General features: G+C 41.2%; 2 protein-coding genes across 2 annotated transcripts in view; one reads left to right on the plus strand and one right to left on the minus strand.

Annotated features, from left to right (window-relative positions):
• Positions 1 to 21614, plus strand: part of GTF2E2 (general transcription factor IIE subunit 2) — a 194267-nt gene that overhangs the window by 17652 nt on the left and 155001 nt on the right. The window lies entirely within an intron of this gene.
• On the minus strand, positions 901 to 18621 carry SMIM18 (small integral membrane protein 18). Its single transcript, XM_082243450.1, has 2 exons — positions 18480 to 18621; positions 901 to 1490 (listed from the first exon to the last, which is right to left on the minus strand). Exon 2 carries the CDS (start codon positions 1462 to 1464, stop codon positions 1174 to 1176), a length of 291 nt encoding a protein of 96 aa, XP_082099576.1. The 5' UTR covers positions 1465 to 1490; positions 18480 to 18621; the 3' UTR covers positions 901 to 1173.

Genomic DNA, 21614 nt, shown 5'->3' on the forward strand with positions numbered 1-21614 from the left:
GCATTCTGTCGCCTGAAGCAAAAACGCTTGTGTCTCAAAAAAAGTACATGAGCTTCTTTTTGGCATATTGGGCCCCATCGATCTTCAATGGGAATGCCTGAAAATGTGTGACGTGTGTTTTACGAGCATTTTCTTCTCAAACAGCTGCTCTCCTCCCCTAATCTACTACACCTCTTTCCATAGTGCGTTCTATTGGCTAAACAGAAAAGCTGTAAAGCGCTTGTAATGCACTTCTAAAAACTACAGTAAATCGCTACACTTAAGTGTGAATGCAGCCTAAGGCCCCTTTACACAGGCGGACCGTTCAGATCCGCCTGTCAGTTTTTTTGGCGGATCTGAACAGTCACCCCATGGGGCATCAGATGTCAGCGGAGACATGTCCGCTGACATCCGATCCGTCAAATCTGGACGGATGGAAACCCTATTTTCCATCCGTCCAGCGGATGGGATCGGATGAGAGCGCACAGACGGTCCATTCCCTTCCGATTCCCCCATAGAGATGTACGGGGAACTGACAGCTGTGTCTCCGCACACAACGCGGAGACACAGCTTTCATCCTCCTGCTCAGTGGGGGATCGGCGGATCGATCCCCCACTGAGAAAAACGGAGTCCGCCTGATGGACTCCCAAGTATGAAAGGGCCCTTATGGATAGTGTCTGCCTATCCAAGGTAAAATAATACATTTTACAAGATTTCTGATCAGTGACGTCTGATGATTGAAAAATGAGTTGTAGATTTCTGGTCTCTGTGTTTTTAAGCAAACTTTTTTGCTTGTGTTTCAAGGTAGAGAGGCCACGGCACGGACAAAATGGTGACTTCAACAGCAGGATTATTTGTTGTATAGTAAGCTGTGTATGAACTCATTAATTGTTGTTATTAATATAATAATAATTATATATATTATTTTTTAGAAACAAGATTATGTACACTGTTATCTGCCCAAACATGTTTTAATCATGACATAGGATGTATTATGGCCCACTGTGATAATTTGCTTGTCACAAATTTAGGAAAAGTCAATGGTAAAACCGTAGATGTTCAAATAATTCACATTGAAGAGGGGGAAAAAGTATAAATGACCCATGACGAAGAGTGTGCTTGTGCAAGCAAGGCAACATCTGCTTGCAGATTGTCCTCTAAAAGGGGTGACAGGCATAGTTGCCATTTCTGATGCTACACCACTTCAGTTTTCCGCTTTTTCATGCTACTCATTAGAGCTCTGACTGGGTTTGGCTCATTTTCTAGGTCTTTTACTGTCTTGTGTTTGGCACAGCAACAGCAGTCCAGCATCTCATAGAGGAACGCCAGCAGGACCAGAGATAGCACAGTCAGGATAAACAAGACCAGGATTACAAAACAGGCAGTGTTCCAGCCATCATGGAATGGGTAGATTTTCTGGACCTGGAATCCAACCTGCTGCAGGATCAAGGTTGTCTCATTCTTCCAGGAACCAAGAGATGACATCTTGGTGCAGGCTCCTCAAAGAACAACTGAAAAGAAAACAAGAAAACATTTCCAGTGATAACAATTTTATTTTTTATTTTTCACATGACATTTGGGCTTAATATGACAACGTCTTTCTGTACTGTTTGCTCAGTTACACACCTTTATACTGTACAGTTACATTGAAATGGGTAACTAAGATCCAAACCAGTGTGTTTCCTTACTTTTAATTGAAGGAATATAAATATAAAAAAAAAAAAAAAGAACTTGAAGGGCTCTGTTTTAAAGTGACTTTTTTTTTTAAAAAAAATTTCATTTAAATTTTTAATGCCTTTAGTGCCTTAAGTGGTATATTAGTATGTGCAGATAGACAAAGATCTGGCAGAAATGCACATATGTGCAAAAATACCAAGTCACGTGTAGATCTGTGGGTAAAAAAAACAGTTTCTTTTTAATTGGCAGTTAACCTAAAAAAGATTTCCTCACCTTTTTGTGTGTGCTTATTTCTTGAGAACACATGTGAGCAAACAACTGTAAACTACAGCTGATGCTCTTCTGAGGGGGGTCTAACTAAGGTTCCTTAAAGTCATTTAGTTATGCCATAATGCAGCTTTAATTGTCAGACGTTCTATATAATGAAGAAGGGCCATCTCATGTGAATTGCAAAGTAAGGTTGATCTGTACTTTTTCTTTTACTATAAAGAAACATTTTTATTGTACAGGAGGGACTATAAGCCACCTGTGCTTACCTTGCCCATGCTCCTCTCCTGCCCCAAACACCTATTAACCTGAGAATTATGTGGAATGTTCTGGTTTTATGGGAAACGTTACACAGCCATTGCCTCACAATGCGGGCAAAGAAACATTTGCTGCACAGGAGAGACCATAAGCCATCTGTGCTTGCCTTCCCCATGCTCCCCTTGTGCCCTACTCCTGTATTAGACCTGAAACTTCCTGGTAAGAGGAAGCACTTGACACTGCCCTTGCTGCATCACTATTCAGTACTTTGTGTCTGAATGCTGTAACAGGTTGGAGCATGCACATTCTTTTGTAAGTTTCTTGGTCACTGGTTCTAAACTTACACAGGGACTTTTAGTAGTCTTTAGGCAGATTGAGAACAGAAAATGTAAATAATGACTGTGTTTGGCCTTTTCTGTAAAGTGCATCTATTATTTTACCTAATATGGGGGGAAACACAGGTTCACTGTAAATTGCCACTGGTTTTGAGCTCATTTTGAGGTAGTAAAATGAGAACATTCAACTTTACATGACCGTGAAGTATGAATGGAAACTACAGCAATCTTGGCAAGCATTCCCAATGAACAGAATGAACAGCCACCAGACCTGGAATAAAGAAAGCTGTTTTGTGTTGATTGCAATAGCCAATTAACAAGCTATTTCTGCACTTGAATATTTGCCCAGTTCCCTGTAAAATGAAAGAGAGGTCTGGTTATTTAGAATGGTCTGTAATAATGAAAGCCAAATCTTTTAATTCAGAGGTCACAATGAATGACCACAAAATCCTAATTGCTACTGTGTTTTATCATGCATAATGGTGGGCTTTTGCCATAGTTATCAAGTATACACCACATACCTGAATAATTATGGCACCCTTGCTTGAGAAAGTGTCTCTCTCCAGCAATGTGATGTCTGCAGACTTCCTCATTGCTGTGTTGCTGCCACTGCCCTCTTCTCCCAGTCCTCTTCTGGTTTCAGCATCTTCTGCCATCTTGATTGCCAGCCCAGGATGATGTAGTTCTTGCAAAAGTTAATACATTTATTCTGGCACCCAAGGCATGCTGAGATAATACACTTAGCATGGCCTAGTGTGCAATCGGAAGAAAATTGCCAATAAGCAAGGCAGAATCTTTACGGTAGAAGAGAACTGTGAGCTAAGCCTTTCAGAGCGGGCGAATGACACATCCCTGTCTGCTCTTTTTCTGCAGAGCGAACATGGATAGATCCTGCTCTGCTCAATGGGCAGCCGGGAGCAAACTGACTCCACTGTCTGTTTACACGTGATCTGCTCCGCTTAAACGGAAGAGGATGGTGTCCTCTTCTGTTTTATTTAGTAGACCCTATCGAACCTAGAGGTAGGCAGGTGTAAAAAAGCACAAGTCTGTTTAAACCCACCTGTTAATAGGAATTCATGGACCTTCTGAAAAACTGACAGGTGGACCTGATCGGCACAGCCATGTAAAAGGGGCCTTACTCAAAAACCTACAGATATAATTCATTGGCTTCTGACCTAATTGGACCTAGTTTAAGATTTCTGCTTTAAAAAAAAAAAAAAAAAAAAAAAAAAAAGGCCCAGTACTCTGTATTTTGCTAAGAAAACACTAAATAGTGGAAGAAAGAAATCTGTCTAAAGGCTTGTTCAGAGTTGACGTTGATACAGTAACACTATCCAGACTGTATGTTCATATTATGGAAACGTAAAACAAGACAAAGAAGGCAATTGAAAACCTATATTTGTAAATCACATCCAGTTCACAAGAATTTTTTTTTTTAAAACCATTTAAGCCACACCAAATCAATTTTTTTGTAGTGTAGCATCTTTACTGATCCTGTAAATGTAGATTTATCATTAATGTACCTTCTAGCTTTGAGATTGATTGTCTGGCTGGAATTTTCATTTTGGCTTTGAAAATAAAAGGGAAATTAAATATATAAAAGAAAAATTAAGCTAGTACCACATACTGTACAATAGCACGTAGACTGCAGAGGAAGTGGCAATACTATAAGCAAATCTGGTAAGCTACATACACATGTGCTGACAAGGATCTTGCTTAAGGGAGGACTCAGGCGTTTTACCAGAATGACTGTCTCCTACTCCTGCAATGTCCAATCACAGGCTGGGGGCAGGGAGGTAATCTAGCTGTATTTCTTGATCTTTACTTTTCTTAGTTCCCTGGCTGTCATGCTCATGCTTTGGCTCCATTGCTTTCTGAGTTACCGATGAACACAAATTATAGAGGTCGAAAATCCCAACCGTTCTCTTACCTCCATTTTCTGCATACCTGTTCTCAGGCCAGTGACTCCAAACTAAAGGCAGACACCACAAAGGCATCTTGCTTTCTCAGAAGCCTACATAGTTCTGTTATGACAAGTGTACTTTAATTTTATACTTTAAAACCGCTTATCCTGCCCTTAAAATCAAGGTAAAATCGGGGTTAAATGGATACTTATGTTTGGGGACCACCTTCTGCAGCATTGAACAATGTCTATAGATGGTTTATTTTAAGTTACCTTTTTTTCTGAATTCAGTATATGGCTATTGATTTATCTAATTAAGTATACATAATCATCTATTAGTGTGCCTTCTCGGTTATAGAGTGGCAAGTAGCATTCAGTACATTCTTGAAAATCAAGCTTGCTTTCATTAATGTATGCATGAGTAGGATTTCATGACATTTTTAAAGCTTACTGTACCATGTCATTTATTTTTCTGCCAATACAGGAATTTGTGCCTGACAGCAACTTCTTTCTGAACAATATGTATTTGAACTTCGCATTATCCTTTGAGATGGATTGCAAAGCCTTAATAATTAATTGGTAATGCATGTGTTCTTACATTGCAGTGTATTTGACAGCACCTGCGTTAGTAGTCTTATGTTTTTCCAACTACGGGTTCTCTGAGGCTTTGAAAACATGCTGCTATATTTCATACTGCTTTTTACATCTTTATGTAGGGCAGCATTAATAGGGCTGGTATCTTAATTCAGAAACCCATCACTGAATTATCCTGGAAGAACATTTACGGATGGTTTAATTTCACATAGGTATAAACACAAGAAAAGGATAATCAATTTTAAATGGCATTGACATAAAATTTGCATTAGAATTGTACTAGAAGATTATATTAATGCTTCCTATAATTGGTGTACTCAATCCAGACGAATCGCAGGACACTGACCAAATCAACTAAAAGACAAAAAAAAAAAAAAAAAAACCTGATTTTCAACTTAAAGGGTAACTCTAGGAAAAAAATTCTATGGATAGACTAGGAAAGAGAATCCCTCACAGGTTGGCTGTTGTGTAGATTTCCTTTTTACTTAGTTATAAATCCCTCCGAGGAGGCCAAAGAAAGCCGTAAAAGCGGATCTAACCCTTTCTACTCTGTCCAAAACTGAGAATATTTTGACCAGAGATGTTCTCTAATTGCATGACACAGTTGGTAAAAATGTTGACACACGCATCCATGTAACGGAGCAACTTTACTTCCCCCCTCCCTAGCAGTATATATACATGCCTTTACTTGCTCCCCTGCCATTCCATTTAACCAACAGAAGCAAGGAAGGATAGCCCTGTGTAAGCTCCCAGCCAACTTGTTTAGGCTCGAGACTGGTACAGCGGATCTAGACATGGCTGGTACAGTGGATCTAAACATGGCTGGTACAGCGGATCTAGACACGGCTGGTAAAATCAGGTACCCGCTCCCCTCCCCACAAAAAAAAAAAGTGGCAGTGAAAGAAGGGGGGGGGGGGGGCAGACAAGCAGAGCTCCTTTTGGATGGAGCTCCACTTTAACAAGCAGATGGCTTTAGAAGCACAGCTTGTTTTGTAATTGAGAACTGATATTAAAACAAAACTTTAAGGATGCCGAGGGCTCACCCAGAGCATAGGAGATAGGTGCTGGCTTCCAGGGGGAAAGGGGGGGAGGGGGTTAGGGATAAAGGAAGTGTGCTTTTTAATGATTCCCTGGGCAATAAATATTTAACCCTTGCAGTATAGGGGGAGCCCCATTGCAAGGGTAGTTTTTCAATTTTGACTAAGAAAAATTCCCAGCTTAACTTACCAACCAGCTTGCAATAAACCGAATTGTCCTGTCTAACAGTGCACGTTAAAAAACAGGGGTTTAGTTTTCACACATTTGCAAATACATGCGCAAGCTGCAAGGCCATGACCAGGCACCCCAGTGTCGCGGTCTCTGCAGGTTACGCATGTATTTGCAAATGTGTGCAAACTAAACCCCCATTTTAACATGAAGTGTTAGGACAGTTTGGATTGTTGCAGGCTGGTTGATAAGTTGAGCTGGGAATTTTCCTTTGTCTTTGTTTGACATGCTTTGCTCTTCCATGTGCTTCTTGCTGTTATAGGTTGGGGCAGTTTTCGTTTGTTTGTACTGTTAGTTTTTAAATTTTCCCCTGTAGTTCAGCTTTTAAAGAGGTTTTTTTTTCTTCAAAAATAAATATATTCATAACTGATATTGGCTAGTTGCTCAGTTGATTCACTGTAGATCAGTTGCAAAACCGAGCCATATGTGCCTAAGTGCCTGTTCACACTTGTGCAGCTTGCGAGATCGCATGTAATTCGGAGTGCACTGCTCCTTCATTACATGCGATCTCATGTGCGGATGCGAGTTCAGCCATACACTTTGTATGGCTGAATTCGCACTGTATCCGCACCAAACTCACACATAAGGCATTTTTTCAGCTGCCTCAGAATCGGATCACACAGTGGTTCACACTTGTGCGATCCGATCCTGTGCAAACTGTCAGATCGCACTGCGATATGCGATCAAACTGGGGGTGTCGTTAACATTTGACACCCCCTGCCTATCGCATATGGCAGTGTGAACTGCCAGATGTGCGGATGCGATGCGGGATCACGCTGCATATTCGCAGCGTTCCCGCATCGCACAAGTGTGAACCGAGCCTAAAAGAAGCTTTGGTTGTTATCAGTTACTGGATTTTATTTTCCAAACATCCCATCGCAAGACCAACTTAAGGCCCCTTTCACGGACGGAGTTCGTCTGTTTTTCATCCATCCGGTGACGGCTGAAAAACAGACATCAATGCATCTCTATGAAAAAATGGATGTAAATGGTTGAATATTCATTTACATCCGTTTTCATCCGCTTCCATCCAACATCTGTTTTTTGAACAGATGAAAGCCCTATTTTTCATCAGTTAAACAAACAGATCAGACAAAAAATGGATGACTAAGGATGAAAAACTGATGTTGACTAAAAAAGCTGATGACAAAAAAACGTGACAGAACTGATTCAATGAACCCAGTACCTTTTTGGTGTGGTGTGGTAAAAAATCCTGCTTGCTGTATCTTTAATGGATTTTTATTAAAATGCACGTTATAGAGAGTTTAATGGTAGAACATGTAAAATACCTCAAAAATTAAAGTAAAATGCAATGCACCTAAACTATAAAAGTGTGAACCAGCACTGATTTTTCTTCATATAATGTCAGTTTAGGGAATAGCTAAGGTGGCCTTCTTTTTGGCATTCTTTTTTACAGCTTTCTCTCTGAACTCACTATATCCATCAAGACTAGAGGACCAGTTTGTGACTGTATTTGTCAAAAAAAAAGTTACAGAAATTCTGTCAATCTTGTCACGTAGAAAAGTATTTTGGATCTCGGCAAAAGTTCTCATGAATTATTTTATCAAGTTGTTTTAAGCCTCTCAATCAGATAGCAATAGTGTGTGTTATTTTCCTCCAGATGATAAAGCTTTCATAGTGGTTTTTTTTTTTGTCAAATCTATGCTTTTAAGGTTTTTGCTATATGTTATCTTCTACACACCTGTACTGCAGAAGATATCCTGCTGAGGCTTTTTTATTGTTAAACACAAATATACTGGTCCTCAGGTTGATGATAAAAACAGTAATTCTTATAAAAGAATGGTACAAAATAGTAATTCTTATAAAAGAATGGTACAAAATAGAACTATAGAGGTAACAATAGTATGGAATTTAGAATTCAGAGTTCAGTCATATTCTGGTGCTGTGGTTAATGCTCATAAAAAAACAACAATTAAAGTGTATGCCAGAACAAAACCATAATAATAAAAATATACATTCCATCTCTGTAATACATGCATGTTTGCCCATATTTTTTGCCTGTTAAGGGCCCTGCACCTACATAAACAGACTTGCCGACTGGCAAAAAAATTAATTCGGCTCCTGGTTTCCTGTTATGCCCCGACAACACAGTGGCCATTTCCTGACTAAAATTGTAAAAAATGGTGTTAGACCTGTCCAGGTTTTTTTTTTTTTTTTTGCCAAGGCTACAGAATAATTTCCCTCTCCTTGTCACCACAACATAGGGAGAGGTTTCTGTAGTCTAAGGGAAAAACTGTTATGACTGAATAGATTCCTTGTAAAAACAGAGTGAACAGGAGGGCTAAAAAAATTCTGACTGGATCAACATTTTATTTTTATATTTTTAATAAATTAACAGCTATAAGACAAAAGGGTAAGTAATAGAACTTAATTTCTAGGGTTTATATATTTTAAAAATACGTAATGCTGGAGGGCGCATGCACAGATCTGAGTGTTCTGAGTAAGTGCTGTGCTACCCGAGTAAAAACTGCCACCCAAACAGCAAGATCAACAACCTAATTTATCTCTTAATTGCTGGCTAATCTGCCCTGAGATTTGAGCAGAATGTGTATGTGATGGTCTGTAAAAGCACCTGCAACAAAGGAAAACCCAGCTCCTAATCCATTTAAGTAGGCCTTTGTCCATGAAGCAATGGAAATGGCAGTTGCTTCCACTCATGTGGCCACAGGAAGATAGATCCAACTTGTCCAAGAAACCTAATGATCAACTTACCAGAGTTCCAGGAGCTTGGTATAAGAGCCACACCCTGGAGTCTAAATGCAGTGACATAACTACAGTGCTCAAAGGCCACAAAGAAGAAATCAAACCCCTTAAAACCACAAAGGCAGCTTTACTAGCGCAACTTGAAGATTCTGAAAATTGAGACTAGAGGCCGAATTTAATACTGCCAGACTAAATTCAAAATAAGTCCTGGCACTATTTCATGAACTTGCCTGAGCTGCCAGTAGAGTGGATAGTTTGACGGAATTCATTGGAAGTGAACATGAAGACTTGATGACCCTCCAAATGCTATTTTGCGCACATGCTATTATAAGGATAAAAGACTCCTTAAAGCAGCAAATAAAACATGGTTGCTGGAGTTCTAGTTTGCTTCTAAATCCTCCCCTTTCTTGCAATAAATTCTGAAAGTCCTCTGATGGACTTGAAAAATACACTAAACAGGAGGTGCCCTGCTGTATGTAGTCTTGAATGACCATCTACTTTTGTGAGAGAGACATTTTTTTTGTTTTTATCTTACCCATCTTCACCTGCATAGGCCCTTTCAAAGCCCGTTTTTGATCTGATGCTTTTTGCCCATTGTTGAGGCTCTGTTGGGACATTGCGTTAAAGTTATGGTTTAGACCTGTTGTCTGTTTTTTACGGCAAAGCCCCTTGATCTAGGCTTTACTTTTGCAATTAGGCATTTCGAGACAGGTCCAGAAAATGTGTGTTTTTTTTTTTTTTTTTTTTTTTAAGTTTTAGATTCCTTAGATTTTTATGTTCTTGGATCTTGTTCTGTTGGATTTTCTAGGCCCAAGACTGTATGATTTTAGCTCTGGGCATGTGCTTAGACCATTATAATGCTTTCTGTGCAATGGCTACTGCTAAGCCTTTCCTGTGCGTAGCTTAGGTCTAGGTTGTACAGTTCATCTTTAGCCAAATAATTTTTCTAGGCCACTTGCTAAAGTGATAAGCACATTTGCAAACTAGGAACCATTTATTTTACATAACCACAGAAAGCGAGGGCACACCTGCTTAAAAATAGCATTTTCCTGTGGAGGAAGAGTGAATATAAATTAACTATTTTGGAATCGGACTATATAATTTGCAGTGTATTACTCCTAATTAAAATCCAGATTAGGGATCGACCGATATCGTTTTTCAGGGTCGATAGAGATTTTCCGGCCACCCTTTAGGCCGATAGCCGATATTAGGTGCCAATATTCTGCACTTATAAAGTTTATTTTTACACTGTCCTTTTTAAAATGATTATTAAACTATTTATCACTTTTTTTTTTATTGCGGTCACAAGGAATGTAAACATCCCTTGTGACAGTAATAGGCAGTGAAAGGTACTCTTTATGGAAGGATCTGGCCCCAAACCCCTCCTCTGCATTTAAAAGCATTCAAAACGCCAACTTTGGCTGTTTTGAATGCTGTCGTCTTATTAAGGGGGGGGACAACCAATGCGGCTGAGCTCAGCCGCATCGGTTGTCATTACAAGAAAGCAGACCGTCGGCTATAAACAATGGAAGGGGGTAATGCCTGTAGCTGCAGGCATCACTCCCGGACAACCATTTGACCATTTGAATCAATATCAGCAAGTTTGTGGCTGTTACCAATACTTAAAAAAAAAAAAAAAAATTAATATCGGCCTCACCGATAATTGGTCGATTCCCTAATTCAGATCACCTGCCATTTCTGTATTGCTCTTAGTTGTTTTTATAGACTCCTAGTACAAAACCAGACAAATCCAAAAATAGGTGGTCAGATTGTATACCCATAGCATGTTCCAGCTATCTACATCTGATTATGTCCATCTCATGGCTGCATTTGTCGAGGGGAGAATTAGTGTTATTTTATACATAGACTACTGTGCCTTGCATTTATATATATATATGTGCAGCATTTACAGTGAAACCAATACCATCCATTGAGATTATTAGATAGTATAAAGTATACCACACCACCATCTCTTCCTTTTTGGTTGTTTTTTACGTCACCACTTCTGTTTAGTCCACACTGGAATGCCTGGTTTCCATGTTAATGGACCACCCCTCACCTTTTTTTTATGGGAGGGTAGGCATTGTGACCTACCTTGTCCTTACCATGTTAGGTTCTGCACAATAGCCCTACCTGATTCAACAGACTAGTACTATACCTTGCACAATAGCCCTGCCTGGTTTGATAGACTTGTATAATACCCCCCACAGTGCAAATGCTGGTTTGCATGGGATATGTATTCATATTGTATTCCTACATTATGTTATTTTATTAACTACTACTCTGTTTCTCTTGCTTTGTTATTTATTACCTACCACCCTGTTTGTCTGACCCCCAACTATGTAGCCCCCATGCTTTATCACCTATGACAGAAGGTGGTGGTGAATTGGGTGGGGTATGACTCAGTTGTACCAGTGGTAGGCCATCAGCTCCTAGACCCATGCCACCCTTCTCGCCTAATGTTGAGCTGTCATGTTTATATCCTCCTTAGGTAATCTGTACTAATGTACTTATACCTGGGGCCTTCTGTTATTCCTTTTATATGATGTTTGTTTTGGTGTATATCTTGGATTGTTAATCATGCTGTCTCTCTTTGTAACGTCCTAAGGGTCTTCTCACACTGTTTCAGGTGTACCCAAATTTTTCTTGTGGCCCACAGTTTCCCATAGATTTTCTATTATGCCCCACATTTTGGTGCATTTTCTGAAGGTGCACTGTAAGACCTGCATGCTGTATCTTTGGTGCACTTTCCGAAAACGCGCCAAAAACATGGGACATAATAGAAAGTCAGTGGGAAACTGCATGAAACGCTCATGAAAACTGTCGGTACACCTGCGCTGTAGCCAGTCTGCAGCGCACCAGTGTGAAACACCCCTAAAAGTGCTCAGTTAGAGCCCAATAGATCAAGAGTCATGCTAAAACACTCTCTGTAATTCCAAGATTTATGGGGCCTACATTTACTAAATATAACTAATTAAGTATCCCAGACGGCCTAACTGACGTAACTTTATGCAGCTTCTCAACAACATAATATGGCTACCTAAAGAGTAGAGGCCATTTAGCTATTCTTATTACCTTCCATTCTCTTAAGATGTGGGGCCAAGCTAAACATGGAGGAAAATATATCCCGCCCCATACCCCACTATTGGCTTTTATGGGTAACCTGTTTGTTCTTTTTTGCTGCATTCATAAATTTATCTGCTGGTGGTACAAACATAACTTGACCACAATTCTCAGTTTAGTAAAGAATGGTAAAAGCATGATTTAACCAATATTTTGGTACCTACAAATTAAACATTTCATTCATATTTTTATAGATCTCTAATCACACATTTTTCACACTTCTTATTCTGAGCGCCTACTTAAATTGCATTTGCAACCCCCAACCTACACAATGGGAAATCGAACATAACACAACAAACTCTGAGGAAGGTTGGATCTCCATTTGAATGTCCACAGCTAAGAGTTTGCATATATCACTGCTGTGGATGCCAACTGCAACATATTACTTCGGTAGTTCTTGGTCCCAGCCAGTATCTAAAAGACTATCTCAGCCTATCCCCTAAATTGCTTCCAGGGGCTGTCTATCCCCTGGTACATTTGGTTAAATCTGTTGGGACTGCCCCAAGGTCAGAAAAATCTGGGTACAAATTTATTATACAATTCTCATGGTATTAGGATGAAGCATCACAAAAACCATCAAAGCTATATTGGGCAATAGGACTGGATGAGTAGAGTACAAATTCATATTTGAAACACATATTTTTACAGCATTAGGAAGGACTATTGCTAAAGCCTGGAAGTTCCTGATTTTACCCTTCCCAGCCATAGTCTTTCAGAGAATGGTTTTTAAAAACGTATAATTTGCTGCCATACAAGTCACCATTTTAAACAGATCTGGACTCCCTTGTTGGAACACTATCTACCATATAAGATTCTTTAGGCCCTGAATGTGCTCAATCGGTGCTCGTGCCAATAGCAATCCGGATATCCAAACCCAAATTATCTAACTCTACCTGAGCAATCGACACCCTATATAAAACTCAAATATATTTGCTGTTTGTTTTGCTTGATATCTTCTCCCATACGGTATTTGATGTGTATGATTATTCTTTCCATAGATTGTGGCAAAAAAAAAAAAAATACTCTTACTGACTAAGTGTTGATTTTGCACGTTTTTTGCTGGCCTTATTTTTAGTACACAATAGCAATCAAAAGATTGACCCTGGCAGATGATTACTCAACCAACGGTAATTGTGAGGGTCTCGGACTGTTCCCTGTTGTCCAGAAATTACAGCAATCATGCCACATCTAAGAGCACCTTTTTATCTTGATGATCTCTTTTTAGAAGGAACTTAAGTTGGCCGTAGGTATGAAATGACAGTCACTTGGCAAAATCAGGTGATATAAGCCACAGATGGCTTCCAAAAGATTTTTCTAGGAGACGGCAATTCATTGGACAGGAAACTATCCCTGTCTTCTATGAACAATAATAGCAGCATTTGTCTACTCCTCTTCCTTTTTCCTTATGCATTATTCCTTATGCATTAATGTGCTAAAAATGCTTTGGTGTACAGTGCAGACGAGTTGCTATTCAAGCCAGCTGAGATACAACCAGGGCTGCTTTGAACATGCACAGTATGGTTTGCCTGTGTTGTATGTATGTTTTATGGCTTGTATCCTAATATCTAATTTTTGTACAGTATATGTAGTATCAGTGGCTATCAGTTGGGCAACAAATCTGCTGTGTGCTTATGGGGAACATATTTTTGTAGGTTGAATAAAATGTTCAGATCTGTATTTAAAAATGCAAGATGGCACACGTATAAATACTTCACATTTTCTGCTAGAAAAACTATCCTACAATTGGTGCACATGTATATGTTATGATAGCTACCTGCTTACAGCTATGTTTTCAAAATGAAAGGGTGCAGCTTTGAGAAGACAGGGCTTACACAGGTCAGAGCAATGGCTTTACAACATTGGACCGTACACTAGTATGGCCATTTGGAGGTGTAAATGAAATGTCCAAACTTTCATTCTTGGTATGTGGGAACTGCACTCTCTAGTTTAGTTAGTTTTGCAAAGCCTATTACTGGTCTTTGGGCTTCTAGTATCATATTCGGCATATGATTTACCGTATTTTTCGCCGTATAAGACGTACTTTTTCTTCCCCAAAACTGGGGGGGGGGGGGGAAGTTGGTGCGTCTTATACGACAAATACACATTTTGCCTGTATTAAAACTGCCCGTAACTTTGTGTGGGGCTTGCTTGCATGTACTGGGAGCTGTGGAGACTTCTCTGGGCCCTCCCTGCACGGCCAGGCTGTGTGTGTTCGGGCTTCCCTCTCCCTCCTATAGCGCACCTTGTCCCCCCCCCCCTCCCGACAGTCTAACCACGTGCTGCCAGGGCACCATGTCAACGCTCTGCTGAGCTTACTGGTACCTTTCCCTCCATCAGTGCGGGCTGTGCCTTCTCATGTCTCCCCGGGCAGTGCGGTCTCACTCCTTGCTGGGCAGTGTGGGCACAATCGCGCCGCATCTGTGCATATCTCCCGGGCACTGTATCAATCTATGCTGCCCTGAAATGTCCGCACATCTGCCCCTCCTGCTCCATACGTTCCGCCTCCTCCAGCCAATGTTTACTGTGTGCTGTCCGTGCTCTGCTCCCCCCCGCTCCTACTTGATTTGATGCCCGTATTACTTTCACTGTTTACTGACTTTACTAACTTTACTGACTGTTAAAGAGAGTAAAGATAGTTCTTAATATGTTACATGGTTGACATAAAATTGTTCTTAAACTGCTGTTAACTTTATACAGCTGATATAAAATATTTTACTACAGTATTTGGTTCAGAATCTTTTTTTTCTAGATTTTCCTCCTTTAAAATTGGGTGCGTCTTATATTCCGGAGCGTCTTATACGGCGAAAAATACGGTAGGTTCTAGACCATCCAGTCAAATATTTCTACAATGTTAGGAGTGCAGCAATAACCAGATTTAAATACCTATGCACAAACTCACAAATATGTCGACACTGGACGAATATTTCTCCAACAAACACAGCTCTCATATAGAAAACGAAAAGTAACACTCACAAAACCAGACACTTGTGTGGTAAGGCTGGCACGAAAGCCATCTATTTTTCTTGACTTTGGTTCCATGAAAGTCATTTAGTAATAATTTTTTCGTTTTGCTGCCCCATAACTATTGTTTTACTTATGAATTTGGGAACATTTGCTTCTGTTAGAGCCTTATTTACATGGGTGTGTAATTTTCATAGTAACATCCCCTGAAAAATGTAATAGTGGTTCTCTTAAACATTGTAAGCTACTGACATGGTATATGGATGTAGCTTTACAATTCTTGAGCACCCCAGGAGCTTCAGAATCTGGATCCCCTCCCATCCCTCTATTCCCCCTATGATTCTAATGTCCCCTCCCCCCCCTTTTTTCTTTTCCTCCATTTTCTCTTTTGTCTTCCCTTTTTGGCCCTCTCTTCTTTCTGTACTGAGGGCAAGAGGGGCCCCTTTCTGTTTTTATTACGGTAAGTACATTAATTTGGGATAATAAACCTGTCTTGATGGACTTTTGTTCACTTTGTGTGGGTTTTACATTCCTATACAAGCTTGTAGGAATGCAAAACCTGCTTAAAGGAGATGTACAGCCAAAGCTTGTTTGACTTTACTTCTCCTATGTGTCACAGGAGCGCAATTTGTTCTGCACTCCTGTGACCCGTTTTCAGCAGAGAGCGGGCTTAAGTCTGCTCTCTGCTGACTTCACAGAAGTCGGTCCAGGCTCTGTCATCATGACCACAGAGTCTGGATCCGCTAGATCCTTAAACCGACACCCTGCTCAGCCTCTCAGTGAGCCGCTGAGAGCCTAAGCTGGCCGGTCCGCCCCCTCCAAAACCCCGCACTCTGCCCTGCACTCCAGTGACCGAAGAGGGGGCAAACAGAGAGCTGCTGACTGACAGTCTGCAGCTCTCTGCTCACAGAGCTGTGAGAACGGTTCCCAGTGTAGAGGCGCTGGGGGACAGATGCAACATCAGACCGATCCTGCATCCACCTAGGTAAATATGATTGTGGAAAAAAAGAGAAACCCATATTTAGGGTGAACTACTTTAATCTGTTTAATCTGTCTAACACTAAAATCTCAATCTACAGGCATCCACAATCCTAGACTAACCTATCTAGCTGTGTAAAGAAGAAATCGCTATACATACCTTTTTTTTTTTTTTTTTTTTTTTTTAAGCCGATCCGGTTCAGTCCCACGCTGAGCTGTCAGCGATGGCTTTACTGTGGAGGCGGGTGCAGAAGAGGCAGCCGACAACAGAAGCTCCATAGTAACCCTATGGGTGATGTCACTTCCCAGTCATTTCCCTGCCATTGTCGGCTGTCTCCTCTGCAGGGCCTCTGCTGCTAGAAACCATACTGGAGCAGCTTCAAAAAAGGTATGTATATCGATTTCTTCTTTACAGGGCTAGATAGGTTAGTCTTAGATTGTGGATGTCTCTAGATTTAAAGATTTTAGTGTTAGGGTGGACTTCCACTTAAACTCAGCTTAGGAGGTCAAATGCAGGTGAAAAACATTGATCAATGTAATTCTGAATGATCTCAGAAGTGTATTAAACTGATGCCATCAAGACATGCCCTTAATTATGTAAATCTAAACCAGGATTTGGAACTTTGACCTCCTGGCTTGACCCCCTCCCAGACCTCATTGTCCATCATCGGGGCCATTTATTACATTTAATGACCAAGAGGGACTTACATTAGGGGACGTGCCAGGGCTTAACATTCCATACTCTGGTTTGTATTTACATAACGTAGGGTTCCTGGAATGCGTAGGAAGCTATGTGCATACATAGCTCAAGTGCCCGTTTTACAGTTAAAATGGCAATTTACTATATTTAAAGCTGGCAGTACACATTACAGTCTCTTTCAGAGTCACCAAAATTGTGTAATGTGAGGGCCTACCTATACAGTCTATGTCCAGTCAGGTGGGATCTTGCACGACATACTGTAGCAACTGGTAGATCTGAAGGGCTTTACTATCAGTTAGTAACCTGGTCAGTTGAAGGCAACCATAGTTACACTTTTAAAGTAGTAGTAAAGGATAACTATTCTGTAACATATTCCCTGTGTGTGGTTATGATTAAGCGATTTTTATCGTGAAACGCGTCAACCCGACACGTCTGTCCGTGTATTGCACTGTCTGTCTGCTGTATTCATGGAGAATAAAGGAGTTCTATTGATTTTCATTCAACATCTCTGAGTGCGGTCTTTCTCTTTTTTGGATGTCAACATATTCCCTCCCCCCTCATCCTACCTATCCTGCATACTTTTTATATAAAAAAAAAAAGATCTGAGTAATTATTTGGTCCGGTCACATGCTTCAGCAGCTCTGGCTTTCCTATGTAGGTAAGCGCTTGACAACAGCTCCTATCCTCATCAGAAGTTGGTGCTCCCTCCTCTGCCCTGTAGTAGCTGCTTGCTGACACGGGCGCTGGAGCTACTGGATCACCTGACTGGACCAGATTAGAAATAAATACATCGATCTTTATTTTATATAGGGTATGCAGTATAGGTAGAAGGAAGGGAGAGGCAATGTTTAAGAATAGTTAGCTTTTTCTTCTACTCTACTATGATTTGCCAGAGACATATCATGTTATCTTCTTTTAGCCAAGCAAATTGCTGGTTCTGTCACCTCTAGTAGTTCACCATTTCTTACTATATGTTGCCTATCTACAAGTATTGAAGCACGGTGAGATGCATCTATTGGCGTTCAATCTGTGGGATAACATAGGAGGCATTAGTAAAATGCTACTCCCCAACATCCGAAGTCATCATGATGTTCACCAGGGAATGACTTTGCAATTGTAAAGCATCAATGCAAACTAAATATGACCTGCGAGTACAAAGAAAGGTCAAAGGGTAAAAAGGATTTTGGGTCTTCCTACCAAGCAGATGAGGTATTGCATTAAATCAATATCTGCTATTGATTTTTTTTTTCTTCTGTTACATTTAGTGACTCTTGCTGCAAAACATTTTGAAGGGGCTGTAATTGTAGATAGCGAAATGTAACAGATCAACAAGCAGTTACAGCATAAATAGACAAAATACACATAATTGGAGTAGGCTGTCAAATGATGTGCAAATGTAAAAGCTCAGCAATGCTGGCAATCTGCTGTGGGCCGAAAAGGGATTCCTTCAGCCATCAATTTTCTTCTGCTCCGTATCATTTATAATGAACTCAAAGAGCGTGGATGTGTTTAAATGTTTGAATGCCTGACAGAATGGGGCGTGAGCCATGCTAAGGAAGACAGGGTCCATGTTCTGCCTGCAGTCTAAATATTACATGTTACAGTCCCTATAGCAGGTACACATTGCAGCCAGGTTAAAATGTTGAAGATTTTTGCAGATGCTAACGTGTTCTAATAAAATACACAAGGAAGATATGGGTTTCCATGAACCTACCTTCTTGTATGAGAAGCTGCCGGAGTCTGTTGTGCAGCTCCGTGTCGATTGCTCAGCACTGTGTAGATGAGACAGAGCTTGGCTGCCATTGGACAGTGCTGAATGCAGCCAGCAGACTGTTACGCTGGTTCATTAGCATCCCATCCCTCCACCCAAAGGACTGAGCAACTCCACAGGAGAAGCATGCTATGAGTCTGCTGCTTTTCTGTGCAGGATTTTTTTTTTTCTTTTAGTAATATTTTCTGATGCTTTGTCCCTTAAGGAAATAGTCTCTTCATTCCTAATTTGTGTTAATATATGTTTACTGTGTAAAAGATTTGTTTACTGTCAAAAAATAAGCTGAAGAATTCAAATGAAATTCTAAATGGATTTTCATGTCACTATGTGATTTATATTACAGCTGTGATATGTAGCCCTTTTTAATTTAAACACGGATTTATTTTTATTTATGTTTTTTTCCTACTTGAATTTGTCCAGTTTTTTTTTTTTTTTAATATTTTTAGGTTTATTAACCTTGACATACAGTTGAAGACAACATAAAGATGTACTCTAGTTCTCAAATGTCTTTCCTTTTTATTACTGTTTTATCTAAAGCAGTGTAAGGCCTCATACTCTTAGATTGTAAGCTCTAACAAGCAGGGTTATTTCTGTATTGAATTGTATTGTAACCTATAATTGATTGTCTGCCTTAATTTTGTAAAATGCTGCGCAAACTGTTGGCGCTATATAAATCATGTATTCACTTTTTTTTTTTTTTACGCTTCCTGAATTCAGCTTTATTTCAGCCAATGTGTTTGTGCACATTGTGACATTCAGGTTCATATTTTAAGCAGCCACCCGGGGCAAAAAAAAAAATCTGTGTTGAGAGGAGCCTACTGGCATATTTTATGTGTGCAAATGCGTTCATTCCAATGGCCAGAATGAATATTCCAGCCAGTAGCCTGTGTGGAAGAAGCCTTACTGAATGTCTTTACAGTGTATGTCATATTATGCTTTATTTAATTCAGGTGTAATGACATTGCATTATTTGTAGCGTGTTTTTTTTTTTTTTTTTTTTTTTTTTTTTTACATCTTAGATGTGTTGGTTTATAAACCTACCGGCATCTCAAAATCCACAACCTACAGCAGTGTTTTTGCATATCTTTTTTTTATTTGAGGGAAAATTGAAAACCAGAAAAGCTTGCAAAGGGCACTATTTGGCAGCCAATTAGACATGGTCTTGGTAGCTAAGTGTAGGTCTTGGTAGCTAAGTGTAGATTGACAAACCTACAGTGATCCTTGATTCCCTCTATGCTTCCGCAAGGACATATAGATAATTTTTCACATGGTAAATGTATGTAAACTATACTAATACAATTCTCTTATTTTCTCCCTTTTGGTTTGTTAAAGTGGTTCTAAAGCTTTAAAGGGTTTTCACCTTAATGCATTTAATGCATTAAGTTGAAAAACATTCTCTGTTGCAGCAGCCCCCCCCCCCCCCTTAACTGAGCCAATCCGATCCAGCAATGTGCACGAGCGCAGCGGCTCCCATCGCTGTCTCTCTCCTTATTTTATTTTACAGATTGATAGCAGTGGGAGCAAATGACTCCCACTGCTGTGATGAAATTGTGTGGCATGGGAGTGAAGGGCGGGGCCGAGTCCCACTGTCTGTATCAATGGAGGCACCTGATGAAAAAGAGGGGCCTGGAGCGCCAACAGGGGACCCCAGAAGACCCCGGCGGGGTATGGTCTGGCATTCTACATGCCCTGTGTTCCCCTGGCCTGGGTATCTAGCGGCGCACTCTCCACCCTCGGGGTTGTTTGTACTGAGGGGGGTGACCGGACTTACGTGGGTCTGCCCTCCACACGGTCGGACCTGCCGGTAATTTAGGCTGCAGCTTTGCGGCCTACGGGCCGGGCGCTCTGTGGGGGGGTTCTAGTGAGGGTGGCTGAAGCTGCCCTTCTCAGTTAAGGCACCCGCCCTCCCCTCTGCTGCCTCGGTCAGTCCCTTATGCACTTGCGGCCAGGCGTCCGAGAATTTGGGCAGAGCCAGGCCCCTCCTTCTGGAGGAGTAGCGCTGTGGGTTTGGTTCGGGTCGCCAATGGCAGTAGCCGCCATTATGCTGTGGGGCCCTATAGGATTCTGACTGCGGGACTTCCTGCATCAGAGAGGCGGAGGTGGCGGGTCCTCTGCGGGCCCTGGAGGGGCGTCAGTGGTTGGTGCCCCCTGTGTGGGGCCTTAGTCTGCGCTTTCTTCGGTGGCCCCCCCTCTGGGTCTTTTTGTGTTTCCAGGTAGCGCCCTCCCCTGCCTCATCTGTTGCCAGATCCTGAATCTGGCTCTGTTGTCACGAACCTACCCACCCTGTGGGGTTAGTTCACATTCCCTGGCCTGTCAGATAGTGAGGATATTTCCTCCACAGCTGTAGCTGTGCTCCAGTGGTGCTGGTTGACACTTGCAATCACGCAGGAGACTTTGCAGATGGAGGGTGCAGATGAGGCGGATGTGTAGGTTGCCGTCCCCTTTTTTTTTTTGGTACTCACAAGCTGTCTCGCACGGCAACAGTGTTTCCTTATCTCTCATATTTTGAAAAATTTGTCTATTTTCAATTGGCACGTCCAAAACGCCCCTTGTGGTTCCTAACTGCTTTGCTGTGAGATACTACTTTGCAGAGTTGCTACTCAAGTGGACTGTTCCACCAGTGGTGGACACCCCCCGTCCCCAGATTGGACAAGGCAACCATGAGTAGAGGAATCTCCGGCCTTTAAGGATCCGGCTGACTGGAATGCGGAAGTTATGGCTGCAATATATTCTCTACTGCCGGCTCAATGCTTAGGCCAGTCCTGGCCATTGCTCTGGTGTCACAAACATGAGTGAGTTAAGCTTTTGCACCATGACCGAAAGGGTAAACAGGTTCCCCTTCCTTGGCTGAGTTTGCGGTCCAGTTGGTCCAGTCGGTGTAGCTTTGTCTGTGATGACTCTTAGACTACAGCTCCCCTGATTTCTAAGCTGTCTGCTTTGACTGTGGGATAAGGCGTGTATTGTGGCTTAAGTGTTGGTGTGCGGCCCAGAATTCTTAGAAACTCTAACTGCCTTACTCCTTCAAGGCGATCGCCTGTTTGGGATTACCCAGGATGACAGCATTAAGAGTCCCACGGG

This window comes from Pelophylax lessonae (genome assembly GCF_965119305.1).
Source record: "Pelophylax lessonae genome assembly, chromosome: 1".
Lineage (NCBI taxonomy): Eukaryota > Metazoa > Chordata > Amphibia > Anura > Ranidae > Pelophylax > Pelophylax lessonae.

Excerpts from the sequence above, each read along its gene's own strand:
- SMIM18 (XM_082243450.1), bottom strand. The coding sequence starts at position 1,464 with ATGTCATCTCTTGGTTCCTGGAAGAATGAGACAACCTTGATCCTGCAG.